This window comes from Cervus canadensis, chromosome 22 (assembly GCF_019320065.1).
Source record: "Cervus canadensis isolate Bull #8, Minnesota chromosome 22, ASM1932006v1, whole genome shotgun sequence".
NCBI lineage: Eukaryota > Metazoa > Chordata > Mammalia > Artiodactyla > Cervidae > Cervus > Cervus canadensis.
The window spans coordinates 40,681,125-40,699,611 of record NC_057407.1 but is presented as its reverse complement, the minus strand read 5'-3'; the positions used below and the strand labels follow the sequence as shown (position 1 = coordinate 40,699,611).

Genomic DNA, 18,487 nt, shown 5'->3' with positions numbered 1-18,487 from the left:
ATCTTCTTTGCGGTCATTTGCAGGGATGGCTAAAGGCCGTGCAGGGTTTGCAGACAGGCCACAAAGATATAAAATCTGGCATGTCATCCTTAATCTCACCTCTAATACTTTATTTTTCATGGGCTAAAACTCCTCTGCAGTGATCTGGTAGATGCTTTCCCAAATGGGGAGGCCATTAGCATGGTGGTGTCTGGGCCTATATACTTGGATGGAAGTTTCCCTGTTCTATTCAAATATCTGATGTGATTTTTGTTTCTAGAAGGCTTCCTTAGTAAAGAATCGTAAATTTCTCCACATTCATGTTCCAGTGGAAAGAAGTTATGCTTCCAAAGTTCTTAAATCTTTCAACTTCATCCCTATTGCTACAGTTCAATGGGGTGTCTGAGGTTCCCCAGCAGGAAGTTGATCCCCTAAGAGGAAGGGAACAAGGAAGGTGACTCCATAGCTGTGTTGATGTCAATTGAAGGGCTTGGGACCAAAGGATAAGAAGCCAGGGATGGGGGAGATTTCACACATCTTAAGCAGAGCTTCTGAAAGCTGCTTCCCAACAGGGAGCAAAAAGAAAGTGGTGAGCACACTCTTAGGAGCAAACGGCAGCATTCGCCAAGGCGACCCAGCCCAGAAGACAAGAGCGCGCACAGCCTTTCTCCAAAGAAAGGCAAGCATACACCACATCTGCCAGAGCTGCCTGATGCAGGACGGGGAGACGGAAGGAAGGGAGAGGTACTTACTGTTTGGGTCTACGTTTTCACAAAGCTCTGTCTTGGCCTCACCGTTGGGTCTGTCACTGGGCTTGTGCGACAGCCGCGATGACATGGTGGCTGCCGTGACCACTGCCTTGAAACTTCGCTTCCGTTTCTGGACATTGAGCTCAGGGTGGAAAATGATGATGTACACTTTCGGCATGTATAGCATCCCCAGCGCCACTGATGCACTTAGGTTCATGGAGATTGTAAGCGTGGTGGTTTGTATGTAGAGCTAGGAGACAGAACACACAAGACACTCTTACAAATAAAGTGGCTGCAGAGGGAGGCCGGACGCCCAGCATGATGCCAAGCACGACTCTGACAGGCAGAGAAAGCACAAACCCTGGGGAGACAGAGTGGCTCTGCACATTTCTTGGAGAGTTTATACATAAATATCATTGATTTAAAGTCATAAGGTAGCTCCGAGTGCAGGTCTATCCTGGAAAAGTCTGCTTCGTAGAGGTTCAGCGTCAACCTTGCATCAGATCTGAAGTACCTTTATTCAGAATGGCAACTGGATATAAAACCATGAAGGTCATATCTGCAATCTCAAGTAAGGGGTAGTTTTTTCCTACTCCCCATACATTCACAAAACAATTAACATTACATGCACAGATACCCAGGGACCTTATTTGAAAAAGTCATGATGTCAATATATGTATCTTTCTGTATTTTTTTTTTTTTCTTTTTGGAAAGGGTTCACCTTCATCATGCCTACAGAGTAGTGAGCTGAGTTTCCTTGGAAAGTAAGCCCTTCTTGCTTCATTCTGCTTTACAAAGCATTAATGGGCAAGGGATCAAGACCTAGTGATGTTGGCTTATACAGTTGCTGTGAAGTGAAGGGAAGTCACTCAGTCGTGTCTGACTCTTTGCGACCCCATGGACAGTAGCCTGCACCAAGCTTGTCCGTCCGGATTTTCTAGGCAAGAGTACTGGAGTAGGTTGCCATTTCCTTCTCCAGGGAATCTTCCTGACCCAGTGATCGAACCGAGGTCTCCCACATTCTAGACAGATGCTTTACCGTCTGAGCCCCTAGGGAAGTTGCTAAGGGGCTACAAAACCTCGCCCTGACATGTGTTATGTGTAGTTCAGATGGTACCCGGAGCTGTGCTTATATCCTTTTGCCTCTTGAGAAATCAGTAGAGCCACCCATTCACTCATTCTTCACTGTGTTGAATCACTGTCTTGCCTAAAGTGGAAAAGATGAGGTTGAAGTGGGTGGGGAACGGTAAGATCAGTAAGAAGAAAGCTACAGACAGCTTGACTTGGTCCATTTGCATTTATGAAGTGCCTTGTCATGATTCATAGCCCACCATTCACTTAGATATGTCTGTGATTTTCATGACTTCTAAAGCCTAGGCTCACTGTGAGGTGATGGGTGTGTTCCTTAACTTGATTGTGGAAATCAGGTCACAATATCTAAATATGTATATTACATCATCGCACCGTACCTCTTAAAAAATGTTATATAACCTAAATATATGCAATTTGTATTAACCAGTGATAACCTCAGTAAAGCTGAAAATAAATGAATAAATAAAGAGGTAAAAAATAGGTAGATAAATAAATAAGTACATTTCAAGTACATTTGAAAAGTTCAAGTGACCAGTTCCCACAGCCTTCTACATCAGTGGAAAACCTAGCCTCTTCACAAGGCATTTGATCATGGTATTCCACAACGGTGTCTTCCTATGTGTCTGAGGATAAAATCCCCATCTTTAATGGGTTTTACAAGGGCCTGCGTGGTCTTTTCCCTTGCCTGGTTTCTCAGACTAATTATCCACCACTCTCCTCTCCTCCTTCCTACCTCTCTCTCTAGGATTTCCTCCACATGGGCCTCCTTCAGTTCTTGAAGATGCTATGCTTATTCAACCACAGACTTTTCTACATGCATGTGTGTGACTTTTTTTTTATTAGTGTTTCCTTTTGTGTGGAATGTTCCTCTACATTTTAGAACATCCATTCCAGCCTGCCTCCCCCACGACCTTAACTCTCAGCCAGCTTCTTTACCAACATTTATTGTTCAGTCACTATGTCACTTCCAACTCTTTGTGACCTCATGGACTGCAGCAAGCCAGGCTTCCCTGTCCTTCACTGTCTCTTGGGGTTTACTCAAGTTCATGTCCATTGAGTTGGTGATGCTATCTAACTGTCTTGTCCTCTGCTGCCCTCTTCTACATATAGGCCCTCAAAACACTGTTGTTTTTAGGTCATTGCTGTCTGTCTGTAACTCTCTACCCACTAACCTGATCGTCTGACTGCCCGTCTCCTGGCCTGAGCCACAAGTTCAGTGCAGGCAGTGATGTTGTGCAGTGGTATCATCGTGTCTGCAGTGCTGACGAAGAGGAGGCGCTTAAGAAGCACACAGTGGATGAGCTCATGTGTTTGTATAAGGGGCAAATTTTTCCTCCTGATGACTCAGTGGTCCTACAGCCTTTCTCTAAATATACAGGAATTACCATCAGATCTATTAGCTGCCTGGCCATTTCTGATCTTAGTTCTTCAATCTGGGTCTCTGGAGAAGAAATTAAAAGAGACGTTGCTTTTCATCTGGAAGGAATACTGTTTTCCAGCAAACATTAATTTGAATGTGCATGTTTCTGAATGCCTTATAGGAGCTGGCAGCCGCTCAGTGTATAATACATGACAAATGTAAAATATAAAGACAAAACAATATTGAATTAATGACCCTTTTGGTTGTGAACTAGACCATATTTTTAAAGCTCATCTTTTCCTACTAGAATACCTTTAGACTTTCATGTCCATTCTACCCTGCTGCCCACCCTGTCCAAGAAAGTCCTACCCTGAAACAGAGGGCTATGAACTTAGGCATTGCTACTTTGTCCTCCATGGCCACTGCCGTCATCCTACGAATGAGGGCTTTACAAACTATGAACGAGCCAGTCCAAGAAAGAGAGGGAGATAAACTGACCCATGGGATCTTAAGCTATTCTTCTATTTCTCCACTCAAAAGCAAATTCTGCAGTTGAAGAAACCATCTGTAGTTTGTTGAGTTTATGATTTATATACATAAGTTGTATACTTATATACTTATGTAAATATTTGTGCAGGTATGTGTATACATGCATGCTTTTTCTCAAGAAAGACTACTTAGTCATTTAGGACTCTAGTAGCAATGTTGCTTATTTTATGGAGTCTGTAATTTTGTTTTCAAGCTAGAATCTATCAAGACTTTGATACTTGTTTTGACATTTTTGTAATTTCGGGTGACATTTCAGGAATCTGTGAAAACCAACAGGAACATCATTGACCAAATTTCTAAATCCTTTATGTTGCAGGGTGGTTAGGAATGAAGACTCCAGAGCTAATCTGAGTTCAATTCCCATTTACTTGCTTTGTGACCTGGGACAGATTACTTCACCTCTGTCTGACTTAGCTTCCACATCTATAAATGGGGATGATAACACGAGCCCCCACCACCACCTCATGATGTTGTTGTGGTGATTAAATGAGATTTGTAAAGTAGGATAGGACCTAGCATGTAGTACTATGAAAGGATTTTTAAATAAGTTACATAGCTAGAAAGACAGGAAGACCCCAGTCTGCAGAGAACCCAGAGGTACTTGTTCGTGGGGATACAACCCAGCTCAGCCCCAGGAAGAGAACTCAGTTGCTCTCTTCTTGGCCTTCGGTGGGATGCTCACTTTTTGACTCTTGAGTTTTCACCCTAGCAGCCCTTTTAGTACAGTTTTTTTTTTTTTTTAGTAAATTACATTTAATTTTATTTTTAATTAGAGGATAATTGCTTTATAATGTATTGTGTTGGCTTCTGCCATACAACTATGTGGATCAGTCATAAGTACATATAGGTCCCCTCTCTCTTGAACCTCCTCCCACCCCTCACTACCCACTTGAGTGAGGTGGATGAATCTAGAGTCTCTTATACAGAGTAAAGTTAGTCAGAAAAAGAAAAACAAATATCATATGTTAATACGTATTTATGGAACCTAGAAAGATGGTACTGGTGAGCCTATTTGCAGGGCAGGAATAGAGACACAGAGAGAACAGACTTGTGGGGAGGAGAGGGTGGGATGAATTGAAAGATGAGCGGTGAAATAGAAACATTTCCATGTATAAAATAGGTAGCTCGTGGGAAGCTGCCGTATGACGCAGGGAGCTCAGCATGGTAATCTGCGGCAGATTACAGCGTATTTATTTTTTAGTCTCAAGGCTATTCCTGTTTTATCCAATGCTTATTGTCAAATGAGCAATGCAGATTGTAGAATTACCCTGTTTGATTTTGGATATTTTGTACCATTTTGCTTTATCTTCCTTATCATTTCTTGAGAGATGTAAAGGTGTTAGTGGTCGATTTTGGTCTCTCTTACCAGCACATAGGGGTTCTGGCACATAGAGCGTTACTGGGGTCAGCTCCTCCCCTCCCCCGTCCCAGACTGCCCTTGTCCCATCTGGCTGTCTGCGGCTCATCGCCTCACCATAGTCCATCCTTGATGGCCTGAGCTCATGGGAAGGATGCTCCCTGCCTTGCAGTGTTCAGATACTTAAGCGTGAATTTTATCATCAACTTTAATGCATTTCCAGAATCCAGTTTCTTTTCCTTGGTTGAATGTGGCTTTCCTCCCAACCACCATGTGTGATCCAGCTTGTAGAACTAAGGAAAATGTAGGCGAAGGGTTCCAAGTCAGGTGGTATTTTGCACATTACTCTACCAAGTAGTTTTCTGAAAGTCTGATCAACAGAACCTCTGGCTGTCAGTTTCCTCATTTGCAAACTGAAGATAACAATAGTTTAGGGTTCAAATGCTGACTCTGATGACCTAATTCATTTAATATATGAGAAGTGCTTCGTACAATGCCTGGGAAACACGTATACATGAAATGTGAGCTGCTAATATTTATATTCTAATATTTGTATCAGGATATTGGTGTGTAGACCTTAAGATAAGTCTTCCTTAGTATTCGCTGTCATATATTTTAAACTTTTAATGTACATCTTAGTAATTAACTAGAATGTAGGGTCTAAAAAGCCAGGCCTATTCATGTCCTGTCTGATTGACATGTACCAGCAAGTATACTATTAGAGACACAACTCTGCTGAATTCAGGGCTAGGCAAAGCCCAGCTAAATCTGCCCTGTGCATTTTCTCATCTTGGTCTAAAAGTTCATTGTCACATAAATGTGACTGCAGAGCACCATGAGATGTCATTGTTGCTTTATAAATAGACGTAGCACTGAGGGTTATTGGAGTTCTCCTTCTGTAAGTATTGACTGCTAAAATACTAAGAAATTCAAACAGTCTAGATTTCTCCTGAACAACTTTGAAAGTTGCCAACTCTTCTGTGAAAGTTTCAGAATCAGTTTAATTGAAGACTGCTTTGAGAGATTCCAGGGCAAGTTAATGACCACATGCTATAAATTCACAGGTAGCTGTATTTTCCAGATAGGCTATGTGACAGAGACTTTTCATTTCCAGTGTTGGTGCATCATCCACTTATCACTGGCATTTTCAGTGAGATTGGTCACCCTCAGTATCCATGAGGGATTGATACCAAGACCCCCTGAGGATACGAAAATCTGAGGATGCCCAGGTCCCTTATATAAAATGATGCAGTATTTACGTATGTGTACCCTCCTACGCTGTAAATCATCTCTAGGTTAATTATAATACCTGATGCAATGTAAATGCTATGTGCCATACCACACCTGCCGCTCAGTCATGTCTGACTCTGCAACCCCATAGACTGTAGCCCACCAGGCTCCTCTGTCCATGGGGTTTTCCAGGCAAGAATACTGGAGTGGGTTGCCATTTCCTTCTCCAGGGGATCTTCCTGACCCAGAGAAAGAACCTGTGTCTCTCGCATCTCCTACATTGACAGGTGGATTCTTTATCACTGTGCCACCTGGGAAGCCCAAATGCTATGTAAATAGTCATAAATACCATGCAAATGCTATGTAAATAGTTGCCAACATGCTGAAAATTCAAGGTTTGGTTTTCAGAGCTTTCTGGAAAAACTTTTTTCCAAATATTTCTCACCTGCAGTTTGCTGAATCCATGGATGTGGAACCCATGGATACAGAGGTATCCACAGTGGTGGACAGTGGTAGGTCACTACCAAGAAGCCACACAGACCACTGTGCCAGTGACAGGGCATTCTTTCTGCAGTCAGGGAACCACATTCTAGTGGCAGAAGGAACACAGTCTAGAATCAAGTGTGTAAGGTGTCGACACTGCTCCCCAGTCCTTTTTCTCACAGTTTATACCTGGCCCTGCCTGCTTTGCCCCTGGGTATGTCCTTTGCTCACCTATTTCACCTCTGGTACCCTCTTTTGCATTTGATGTTCAGTCTAAAGTCTCCTTGTACTTAAAGCATCCCTATAACCCAATTTCCCCCATAAATCTAGTACTTTTATTGCACAATTTTGCATAGCATGGTGACTTCTAAGAATGCTTATGTCACCTTATAGCAGAGCTGATTGGATAATAAACTCACTGCCTGCACTTAACTAAATTCTGGTTGCACAATAAGTTCTACACTTGAAGCAAGTACTGGATATTAGAAATAGCCTTGGCATTCACAGAGAATAGTTCTGAGGAAAGCGATTATCTGTAGTCTGTTAGTTACCATCATCATCGTCGTCGTTGTTCTGCTATTATGTGTGGGTCTCTAGATCTTTATTTCTAGAGTTGAGGCCATAATGCTAGCTATCTTGTAAGGTTGCTGGGATTGAATTGGTGGGCCATTGTGAAATACACAGGAGGGTGCCTAGCATGTAGAAACCACTCAACCAAGGCTGTCAATATCAGTGATTGATTTATTAGCTATAATATAAAATGACTTGTTTTCTGTGTTTTCTTTCATATCATTTTAGTACTAATACACTTTGAAATGATCATCTTTCTTATGGAATCCACTGAATAACAACCTATTTTAGGGAAAAACATCTCATTAAGTTGGCTTCTATTTTGTTTGAAAGTCTGTTCAAACCCCTATCCTGTCATTGACTATTATGAGAAATAACCAATTAAGTGAATTCCCAGATGACCACTGAAAATTGGGACAAGGAGGCTTTCATAGAGTCTTTGGTAGGATGGGAGAAGTTTCATAGTTCTCATGACATCCCAAAGTCAACAAAAATGAAAACTGTGTCTGATGTAGGTGGAATAGAGATGAAGGGTGTATTATTATCTGACAAATGTTTGGAACACCCGTGTGTCTAAATTGAAATGCAAGTTCTTAGCAGTTAAGACCAGTGTTTTTGATCCTTGCCACCTGGACCCCTTGGTTCCTAATTAGAGTCACCATATTTGTGAGAAATAATAATGACACATGTCTGGAAATGAGACAAGGTGTTTTCAGTAAGACTTCCTCAGTTGTCCAGAGGGTCAACATGCTGAAGGCTTTTGCGCAGTAATGAAATAATGCATGATGATAAAAGGATTCAGTATAGTGATGAGGAAAACTACTGTGTTTATTGGGAAGAGATACTCGCATTTTCTGGAGGGATGGTGTAATGGGAAAACAAGCTCTTGTTAGAAGTCATTTCAAACTCAGCCTTGGATTGTTGGTTGGTGACTGTGGGCAAACTACTTCACCTTTGACAAGTCAGTCAAAATTCAAACCCAAGAAATTTGTTACCAGAGTGTCTGATATAAAAACTCTCATTCTACCACTACCATAGAGATGTTCTGAGCATTTGGAAGATTAAAAGACAATATACTGCCTGGTGGCATGCACAAAAAATGAAAGAGTCTTTATTAGAGTACATGGCCCCGTCTTTGGCAGATAATTTTCATGCTGTTCTATTCAAACCTGTTATTTTTAAATAGGCAATTTTAAAGAATTGACAGGTAATATCTATAAAAGAATACAGGCACACATTCCAAATATTTTGGGACACACTCTGTGGACAGGTGTATGGCATGAAATTATAAATAATAGAGGCGACTGGATGATTATTGGACAAGACCTCGTTTGACTGTTTTGTTTTTCTCATTTAGTATCTCCAGGCAGACACGATGTTAAGTCGACACACAATCGCATTATTTCTTTGGAGGGACATAAGGACACATACTCCAGGTGAATGCAAATCAGTTTCTGGAGCATGAAATAAGTGATTGTGTCATGCTTGAAATCACCTACATCTCAGTTCTTTGCTCTCCTGATCAAAAGCTGGATGCTTTGTCTATGCCTGTGTCACGTCATCAGAGAGATGCTGTTGTTCCAGTTGACCACATCCTTGGGAAGTTTGGGGTTTCACTCCCCATGTCATCCTAACAAGCCGTAGGCCGTCCTCATAGCTAATTCTTCCAGGCGGTCACTTCTGATTTTGCTGGGCTCCAATGCGCACAGCCTACACACACTGATACACAGGATTTTTTCCCCCCATCACTAGCCCTGAAATCCCTCTATTTTGATTTCAAGCTTTTTTCCTCCTCCAGCTACAAGGCAGGAGTTTCAGTCTTTTATAGAGCCAACACTGGCACTGTCTGTCCTGTTGTATTATCTAGAAAGTTATTTACCATACCTGCTGGTTCAAGAGCCCCACAAATGTTAGGTCCCAGCCTGGTTGTGATTTAACATACAAAGGTGAACCCTTTCACCCTCCCCCACACCGCTGTCAGCCTGCAGAGACACATTTCTGCCAGATTTCCTGGCTCCCCAGGAATCCTTGGCCGTATTCTTTAAGACTGAACCTAACAGCATTTTGTAGGAGGCAGTGTCAGATCCTGTCTTATAATATGAAAATACTGACATGTACCTCACTGGGGAACACATTATGTAACATACGATGATGTTCTGTATCACTCTGCAAGTAAACCAGGGCATTAAAAAGAAACATCTGAACTTAACGTATTCCATTTCTAAAGCTGTCATTTGAAATATTCCACTTATAGAAGTGCAAAGCTGTCTCATCTTGCCAACTTTTAAAGTCATCTTTTGAGTTCTTGTGAACATAAAAAAGACAGGAATCCAATGAAAATACTGATGCTGAATTAATGGCTGAAAGAGAGAGACAGTTTTGGCATCTCTTGGGAATAGTTCACGTGTTTTAAGTTGGGCTTGTAAAGTGTTCATTGAAACTGGGCTGGAGTGTCACTGACAAGAAGACAGTGTCAGATCTTTATAAAAAGAGGGGTCTTATCTCAGTTTTCAGAGACATTGGCAATGACTTTCTGATGAACTTTGGCAGGTTTTGATCATCATCCGGCTGTCTTTCATCCTCTCAGTTCTGGCTGTTAGTTTTGTCTGTCTTCCTCTGTCCCCTCTGGACTGTACCTTCCCCATCTTACTGCTGACCTGTGGCAGCTCCCTTCCTTCCCTTCAGATTCTCCCTTCCCCTTGCATTAGCTCATACATTTCTATGTATCATTTTTGCTTCCCTGCTTTCCCACTGTCCCTGGTGCAGCACTGTGGGTGTGGACAGGGGCAGGCTCCTCAGCTTCTCTCCTGACTCAGTGGGACCCACTGTGTGCTGTGGGACCCACTCAGCCAACGGTGGCCATAGCTGATGGGCAGAGCGGCTAACAGCTAGACCTCAGGGCCAGAATTGCCCACCCAGGGGTAACTTGTGCTCTGAACTCCTCAGCGAGGACCTCAGCTGAGGTTTAGTTTAAATCCAACAGGAGAAAATAACTACAATCCAACTGCTCAGAAAACTGTAGATAAAAGGTTGTTCAGCCTGTGCCCTTTACTAGAATGCTGAAAGCTCTGCGACGGGGGCAGAGAAATAACGCTCATCCTGCAGGAAGAAACGGAACAAGACGGGGTGAGGAAGGCTGAAGAGTGGTGGCCGACTGGTTCACGGTTTGATCTTACTGTCACCAGATCCATGTTCCTTTCTTGTTGTTTCTGAGGTCCTGGATCATGGGTCTCAAAAGTACAGTTTCTTACCCACTCACTCCTGAGGGCCTGGAGTCTTGCCTCCGTCTCTGCCTCCTAAATCTGCCCTCTGAACCTGCCCACACTTCTTAGCGCACCTACGAGGGATTTTTGCAGGTCTCATTCCTCTTTAAAACTCAATGCTGAAGCCTATAGTGTTGGGGGCTCCAGCTGTCTTACTGCATTAACTCAACCTCCCATGACACTTTGGATGAAGAGACAGTCCTTCATATGGCCCCAGGAACTCTGCAGGGGCCTCCTTCCACCTTCTCTCGCCTTATCTAAGTCCTTCAGATATGCAATGCACTGTCCATCCTCAAGACTGCTTCACATGCTGTTCCCTCTCATCTTTTCCTGGCTCCCTCTCTCTGCCTTTTGGGTCTCAGTCTTACTTCCTTGAGGAGGGCTTCTCTGACCCTCAAATGGAAACTATGCCCTTCCTCTTTTGCCTGCTCAGAGCACATACTATTGCCCTTCATCACATCAATCACAAATTAGGATTATTCACTTGAGTGTCTATTTAATAAATAAGTATCCCCTCAATAGACTGTCCTCATGATAGCACAGACCATATGTTTTGACCTACTTTACAGAGCTTCTGGAACATAAAAGTACTCAGTTCATAGCAGCTGGAGAGATGAGTGAATACAATCTAGGACACATGTACTGTGCAGCCAAGAGCAGTGAAACATATGACAGGTACACTCGCACTGGAGTCAAAAGTTCTGGGTCTGGAGGTAGGATCTGCCACTTCCTAACTACTGTGGGTTCTCAAGTAGCTCACTTAGCATTTCCAGGTGTGGATAGTGATGCACCATGCAGTCACGATGGGCTCCCTTCCCAGAGCTGTGGCAGAGGAGATGACGTATAAGTGGTCCTGCCTCCTAAACCCTGAACCCGTGGTCTAAGCGCCACCCTGGTACAGTTTATGTGCACTGGACGGTGTAACCACATCCAGAGGCTGTTTGGTTCCAAACAGCTGCATTTCTTCCCATCTTTCTGGATAATTTTCACTCTAGCAGTCACACTGGCTTCCTGTCTTCCCCAGTCCTACAACTAGAGGCACTGCTCCGATCCAGTCAAAGCATTCAAAGCTTAGAAGATATAAGCACAGACAAGTCGTCCCCTATGCTGGGAACAGAACCAGAATACTTTGTGCGTGTCAGGCAGGGAGAGAGCATTCAGGAGTGAGCAATTCAAGGCAGGGACCATGTTTTAATCTATCTTGGCACCCTCATGCCTGGGACAGGGAGCAGGCTGCATATATGTTTGATGAATGAGATGGTCTTCACTCCTTTGACAAGCCCAAGCCTATATCAAAGCCACTCACTCATCGCCACGTCACCGTTCATCATACACCCCCAGCCACACTGGCCTCTGTCATTTCCCTGAATCTGCCCTGCTCTCTCCTGCCAGAGCGTGTGAGTGTCCGTTGCTCAGTCATGTCCAACTCTGCTACCCCATGGACTGGAGCCCGCCAGGCTCCCCTGTCCATGGGATTTCCCAGGCAAAAATGCTAGAGTGGGTTGCCATTTCCTTCTCCAGGGCATCGTCCTGACCCAGGGATTGAACCCAGGTCTCCTCCACTGAAGGAGGATTCTTCACCTTCACTGAGCTGACAGCGAGGCGCATCTCCTGCCACAGGGCCTTTGCATGCACGGTCCCCTTTCCCTGCAGTGCTTCCCACACCACCTCCCTCATCTGTTCATTCTTCAGCTCACACTCCAGCATCACTTCCTCATCCAAGACTCTTCTAGCCAAGACTAGGTCTCTCAATCCTGTTACAGGCTCCCAAAGCAATCTCAGTAATTCACATTTAAATGTGTGTGTGTGTGTGTGTGTGATTAGCATCTATTTCTGCCACCAGGAAGCATCTGCTTAGCTCACTGTCGTATCCCCAGTACCTAGCACTGTGGTGGCAAATTCAAGGGGCATCGCTGATACTGTTAGGAAGGAAATATGGGGGACACAAAGATAAGAGGTTATATTTGTGGTCTTTGGCTTTGTCTCTGGGTTATCCCAGAGAACAGACTCAGAAGGGTACCTGACAGAAAGAAGTCAATGTGCAATGTTCCTGTGGATTCCCTGTAAAAGGGGTTCTTCTCCTTTGGCCAAGGGGAAGGATGGACTGTGTTGTCCTGGGGCGCTGGTACTTAACCTCTTTACCCCCCATCATGTGTTCACTAGACAAGAAAGCATAACTATCAAGAGTGACCCTTTTAGAGCCTGAAGCAACACTAGAAATCAACAACCCTGCCCTTCTGGAAGGATGGGAGCTTTTCTTTCAAAACGCATAGGCTAACACTTAGGTCAGCACCCAATTGTCTCCTCACAATAGAAAAATGAAATGGTTGCCATGACAACTCAATGAAGTATTCGGGCATTGTGTTTTACTTTTTTTTTTTTTTACCAAAAAGTGCTGACTTTGACTTAACTACTAATGCATATGCATTTTGTTAATTCAATTCAGATCCCTCCTGGAGTTTTTCTGAATCATCAACAAGTATCACTTAAAAAATTCACCTTTAGAAAATGGAATGGCTCAAATTAGGATAATAGTGATGGGGGGTGGAGGGCGTGGCTGAAGGGGACAGATGAGAGCTACGCTGAGAAGAAAAAACAAAAGAACATGTGGATGGACTGGATTGGGAAGAAAGAAAAGTAAGGGAAAAACCAAGGAATCACTTTCTTAATATTCGACCTCCTTTTATGCAAAACCCAGGTTAGAATCATCCTAAGTCACACCAACACTATACAAATCCAGAGCAGCTTTGAGCTCTCTTAAAAAAACAAATGTGTTCTCCCTTTTCCAAGCAAGGGTGACCTGGCTAAAAATATTTGGTAAGACTTTCAGTTGATATCAGCACAGTTCAATCCTGTCACTCTTCTGGAATGCAAGGCCCCAGAAATTTATGCCAGCTTCATCTCCTCCAACCTTCATGAGCTCATATTCTAATCTAATCCCAATCACCCAAAGCTAATCCTTCACCATCATTTACATCTTTGGTTAAGATTCTCTTTCCAAGCTTCTACCCTGCATTTATTCCTACTTGGAATTCTCAATCGTCCCTTCTTAAGAAAATAAGCCTACTTTCTCTAGAAAGTGCTAAAGAGATCCACAAAATGGTTAAATGACAATGCAAATAGATTCTGTCTCTCAAGAGAAAATGCCCAGGCTCATGTATAGAGCCATTATAACTTATGAAAAAAAAGAGGTCTCTTGTTTCATCTGACTCTTGAAACCATGTCAAACTTTGATATAAACTAAGAAAAATGCATGAATGAGTCTTAAAAAATAATTTTAGCGGCAAATTTTCTATTCCGTCTTGACTTATGAAATCACCATACATTATTTATGGGAGAAAGATAAAGCATGAAGTCTTCATGGCGTGGGAGTACTATCTACATAGAATCCAAGTCCACAGAGCACAGTGTCCTGAAGAAGTTTCTGTAAAGGTTATTCTCAGTTATGTACAGGTACATATTTATCATCTTTAATGCAAGCCTTATCATCTTCATCAACTTCATAGGGCTGCTGCGACAATCAAATCAGCATCTCAGACCACGTTGAAAATGGAGATTTTCTTGTAAAACCTGGCTTTGTACTTAAAACTTTTTTTAAATTTACTGAAGTGTCATTGATTTACAGTGTTGTACAAATTTCTGCTATACAACAAAGTGATTCCTTATGTTCTTTTCCATTAAGGTTCATTGCAGGATTCTGAATGTAGTTCCCCCTCAACAGTAGGACCTTGCTGTTTATCCATTCTCTATAGAGTAGTTTACATCTGCTAATCCCAAACTCCCAATCCACCCCTTCCCCATTCTTCCTCTCCCTTGGTAACCACAAGTCTGCTCTCTCTGTCTGTGAGTCTGTTTCTGTTTTGCAGATAAGCTCATCTGTGTTGTATTTTAGATTCCACATGTAAGTGATACCATATGGTATTTGTCTTTTTCTGGCTTACTTCACTTAGTATGATAATCTCTAGGTTCATCCACATTGCTGAAAATGACATTATTTCATTCTCTTTTATCATAAGTTCAGTTCAGTCGCTCAGTCGTGTCTGACTCTTTGTGACCCCTTGAATCGCAGCACGCCAGGCCTCCCTGTCCATCACAAACTCCTGGAGTTTACTCAGACTCATGCCCATCGAGTCGGTGATGCCATCCAGCCATCTCATCCTCTGTCGTCCCCTTCTCCTCCTGCCCTCAATCCCTCCCAGCATCAGGGTCTTTTCCAATGAGTCAACTCTTCGCATGAGGTGGCCAAAGTACTGGAGTTTCAGCTTCAGCATCAGTCCTTCCAATGAACACCCAGGACTGATGTCCTTTAGGATGGACTGGTTGGATCTCCTTGCAGTCCAAGGGACTCTCAAGAGTCTTCTCCAACACCACAGTTCAAAAGCATCAATTTTTCGGTGCTCAGCTTTCTTCATAGTCTAACTCTCACATCCATACAAGACCACTGGAAAAACCATAGCCTTGACCAGACAGACCTTTGTTGGCAAAGTAATGTCTCTGCTTTTTTAATATGCTATCTAGGTTGGTCATAACTTTCCTTCCAAGGAGTAAGTGTCTTTTAATTTCATGGCTGCAGTCACCATCTGCAGTGATTTTGGAGCCCCCAAAAATGAAGTCTGACACTGTTTCCACTGTCTCCCCATCTATTTCCCATGAGGTGATGGGACTAGATGCCATGATCTTAGTTTTCAGAATGTTGAGCTTAAAGCCAACTTTTTCACTCTCCTCTTTCACTTTCATCAAGAGGCTCTTCAGTTCTTCTTCAGTTTCTGCCATAAGGGTGGTGTCATCTGCATATCTGAGGTTATTGATATTTCTCCCGGCAATCTTGATTCCAGCTTGTGCTTCTTCCAGCCCAGCATTTCTCATGATGTACTCTGCATATAAGTCAAATAAGCAGGGTGACAATATACAGCCTTGATGTACTCCTTTTCCTATTTGGAACCAGTCTGTGGTTCCATGTCCAGTTCTAACTGTTGCTTCCTGACCTGCATACAGGTTTCTCAAGAGGCAGGTCAGGTGGTCTGGTATTCCCATCTCCTTCAGAAATTTTCCACAGTTTATTTTTATAGCTGAGTAGTATTCCCTTGTTGTGTATGTATGTATATAGGTAGGTAGATCGCTCAGTCATGTCCGACTCTTTGCCACCCCATGGACTATAGTCTACCAGGCTCCTCTGTCCATGGGATTTTCCAGGCAAGAGTACTGGAGTGGGTTGCCATTTCCTTCTCCAAGGTAGGTAGACAGATAGATATAAATATGTACATAGATATCACTAATATTCTTTATCTCAGGACTGTGACTTCCATTTACTTGGTTGCACAAATTGGGACTTTTAAGGGTCATTCTTAAACACCTGCTTTTCCTTCACATTTTCCCTTTATATGTAGCCTATTACTCCATTAGCTAGTGTTATCTGTAAAGTACTTACGGAATCCATTCTCTTCCCACTGCCCCAGCCCTTGTCTTAAATATGATTAGCCAGTTAACACACTTACGCACAGAGAACGGAGGGTACCATCTGCAAGTTCTCAGGTGGCAGATGTTCATGGTTGATGAAGATGATGGTGATGAAGATAATGATGCACTTGGACACTGTTCCTAGGGTGCTGTTGTAGCATCCCAACTGGTTTCATTTCTTCCATTTCTTGCCTCCCTCTAAGCAGTACTCTTCAGAGTAACCAAGATGATCTCTATTAAAACTGAAAATCAGACAACCTGGTCCCCTCGAAATTGTCTTTCAAAGCCTTCCCCGCCCTATAGTCTCTGGACCAGCTACATTCTAGCCTCTTGGTTAGTCTCTTGACTAAGATTTATCTGTGCTGGCTTCTTGGGTGCTTCAAGCTTATTTCCAACAAAGGGACTTAGCACATAGCATACATACCAGTTTGTCTGCTCACAATGGTATTTTTTGCCTGAGTTGTTCATCCAAATGACTCCTAACCCATCTTTGAGGTTAACTTCATGTATTTTCCTGAACAGACTTTCTATGGCCACACCACTGCTCCACCAACTTGAATTTTCTCCTTCCATGATTCTCTCACATAGTGGTCTGTTTTATTATTATTTTATTATTCATAGTGCATGTTACAATCAGTGATCGTCAACATAATCATGGATTCATTTATCTCAACAGTTTCTCTCCTACAGGAATTTAAGGTTATGATAGCAGGAATAGACCTGTAACAAATGACCTCAAAAATATTTTTTAACTAAATAAATAAGGGTAACATTCCAGAGAATAATTTTAAAGTGAGGTACAAATAGAAGCATCCCAATGAGTAAAACTCTCTTTCTGAGCCATAAATACATTTTGAGTAGAAGTTGGTTCTTAGAGTGAGTACATTCAGAGAATGTTAAGTTAAAATCCTGAGTTAGCAGAGCGCTCGTATGACTTGTTCAGGGTTATAGTAATCAGGAACAAAGCTAAGATGTAAGTTGAATTCTTTTGATTCCACAGCTTATTTTACTACACTGATTTTCACATTCAACTAAAAAGCCTACCTAATAAAAGAGTAAATCACAGAACTGTTTAAATTTTCATTCTCCAAGGATTTAATTGCCAATGCTTAGAAAAACAAACAGCTCTAAGTATTTCTACAGGGAACTGACAGAAAATTCCCTTTCTTGACCACAGATTGCATATTTGTGTAAGTATGTTTTCTATTTAAGTCTATATTCCCTACTAAGAATAATGAGCAAACAGCCTCTGCATGCGATTGAAACTGTCCAATTTCCTTGCCAAATCCAGCTGCTTGTCAAGAGGATTCAGTGTTGCTATCTTTTCCCCAAAGGTACACAGACTTACACCTCAGCAGATGCCCCAATGATAAAAGTGTGCTTGAGCAGAAAAAAGACAAAAGTAATACATAAATGGAATGTAGATATTGTCTGAAGCATGAACAGGTTGCAGTGTCTGATGGTTCTGTCAAAGTGTTTATGAGAGAAAGCCAAGGGTAGACCAAAAACACTAGGTGTAGGGGAGGAGAGGGGGATTAAGCCTCACTGGGAAGGTACATTGAAATTCTGAGATTTGCAAGTAAACGCTGACTACCCAGTGTCCTTTGCTTTGTGTGGTGAGACAGTACTCTGTCTCCCCCCATCCACCGTCCAGCTGTTTATCTTACACAGAACATGGGATAAAGGACACTTGGCAACTCCTCTCCAGGAAGAGACTCTTGGTGCATAATACTCATAAAGAGACAGGCTGAAAGGAGATCCATCCTTGCAGTGGGAAAGGTCTAATCCTTTTATGGATGTATAGAACAGATGTAAAACACGGACTACACAGACTAGAGGATGGGGCCCAGAACTAGCACCCTGTGGAAGGTGATCCAAGGAGACAAGGAAGGGGACCAAAGGGGTTCAGTCTCCAGTGACCATGAGAGAGACAGCCTTGGGTGGCTTCATATGCAAACACCTCTGCCCGTCGAGGAGCTGGGGGGACTAGTTGGCCAGGGGAGAGGAGACTCTGTTCAGACTTGGAAAATAGCTGTAAGCATAAGCAACTGAGCAGTTATACATCTTCCTGGACTCTGGGAGGCTTGGCTTACAGGGTGTTACAGGGTGGACTATTCCACTTGTTCCTCCACTAGAAAGCTTCAGTGTGGGGTTAATACCCACCAGTGATGTTTCAGGACAAGCTTCCCTTGTGGTCAGAGAAGTGATGCTGTTTGTGTCACTATTGGGACTAAGACATACATTAAGGGTGTAGAGATGAGGTCACTGGACTCAGGTATCCAGAAACCTGAATTCTCATTTTTGCTCTTCCACTTCATAGTTGTGGAATTTGGGCAAGGCCATTTGTAAAGACATTTGTGACAATGTATTGCAGTATTTACCCTTGAACCTCAGAAAG

The 18,487-nt window shown here is 42.7% G+C and overlaps 1 protein-coding gene across 1 annotated transcript in view; it reads right to left on the bottom strand.

Annotated features, from left to right (window-relative positions):
- The window catches only part of GRM7 (glutamate metabotropic receptor 7), an 872,015-nt gene that overhangs the window by 55,708 nt on the left and 797,820 nt on the right, over positions 1 to 18,487 (bottom strand). Inside the window, exon 9 of the mRNA XM_043443173.1 lies at positions 732 to 978. Coding sequence (XP_043299108.1) covers positions 732 to 978 — 247 coding nt within the window. The remainder of the gene's footprint in view (positions 1 to 731; positions 979 to 18,487) is intronic.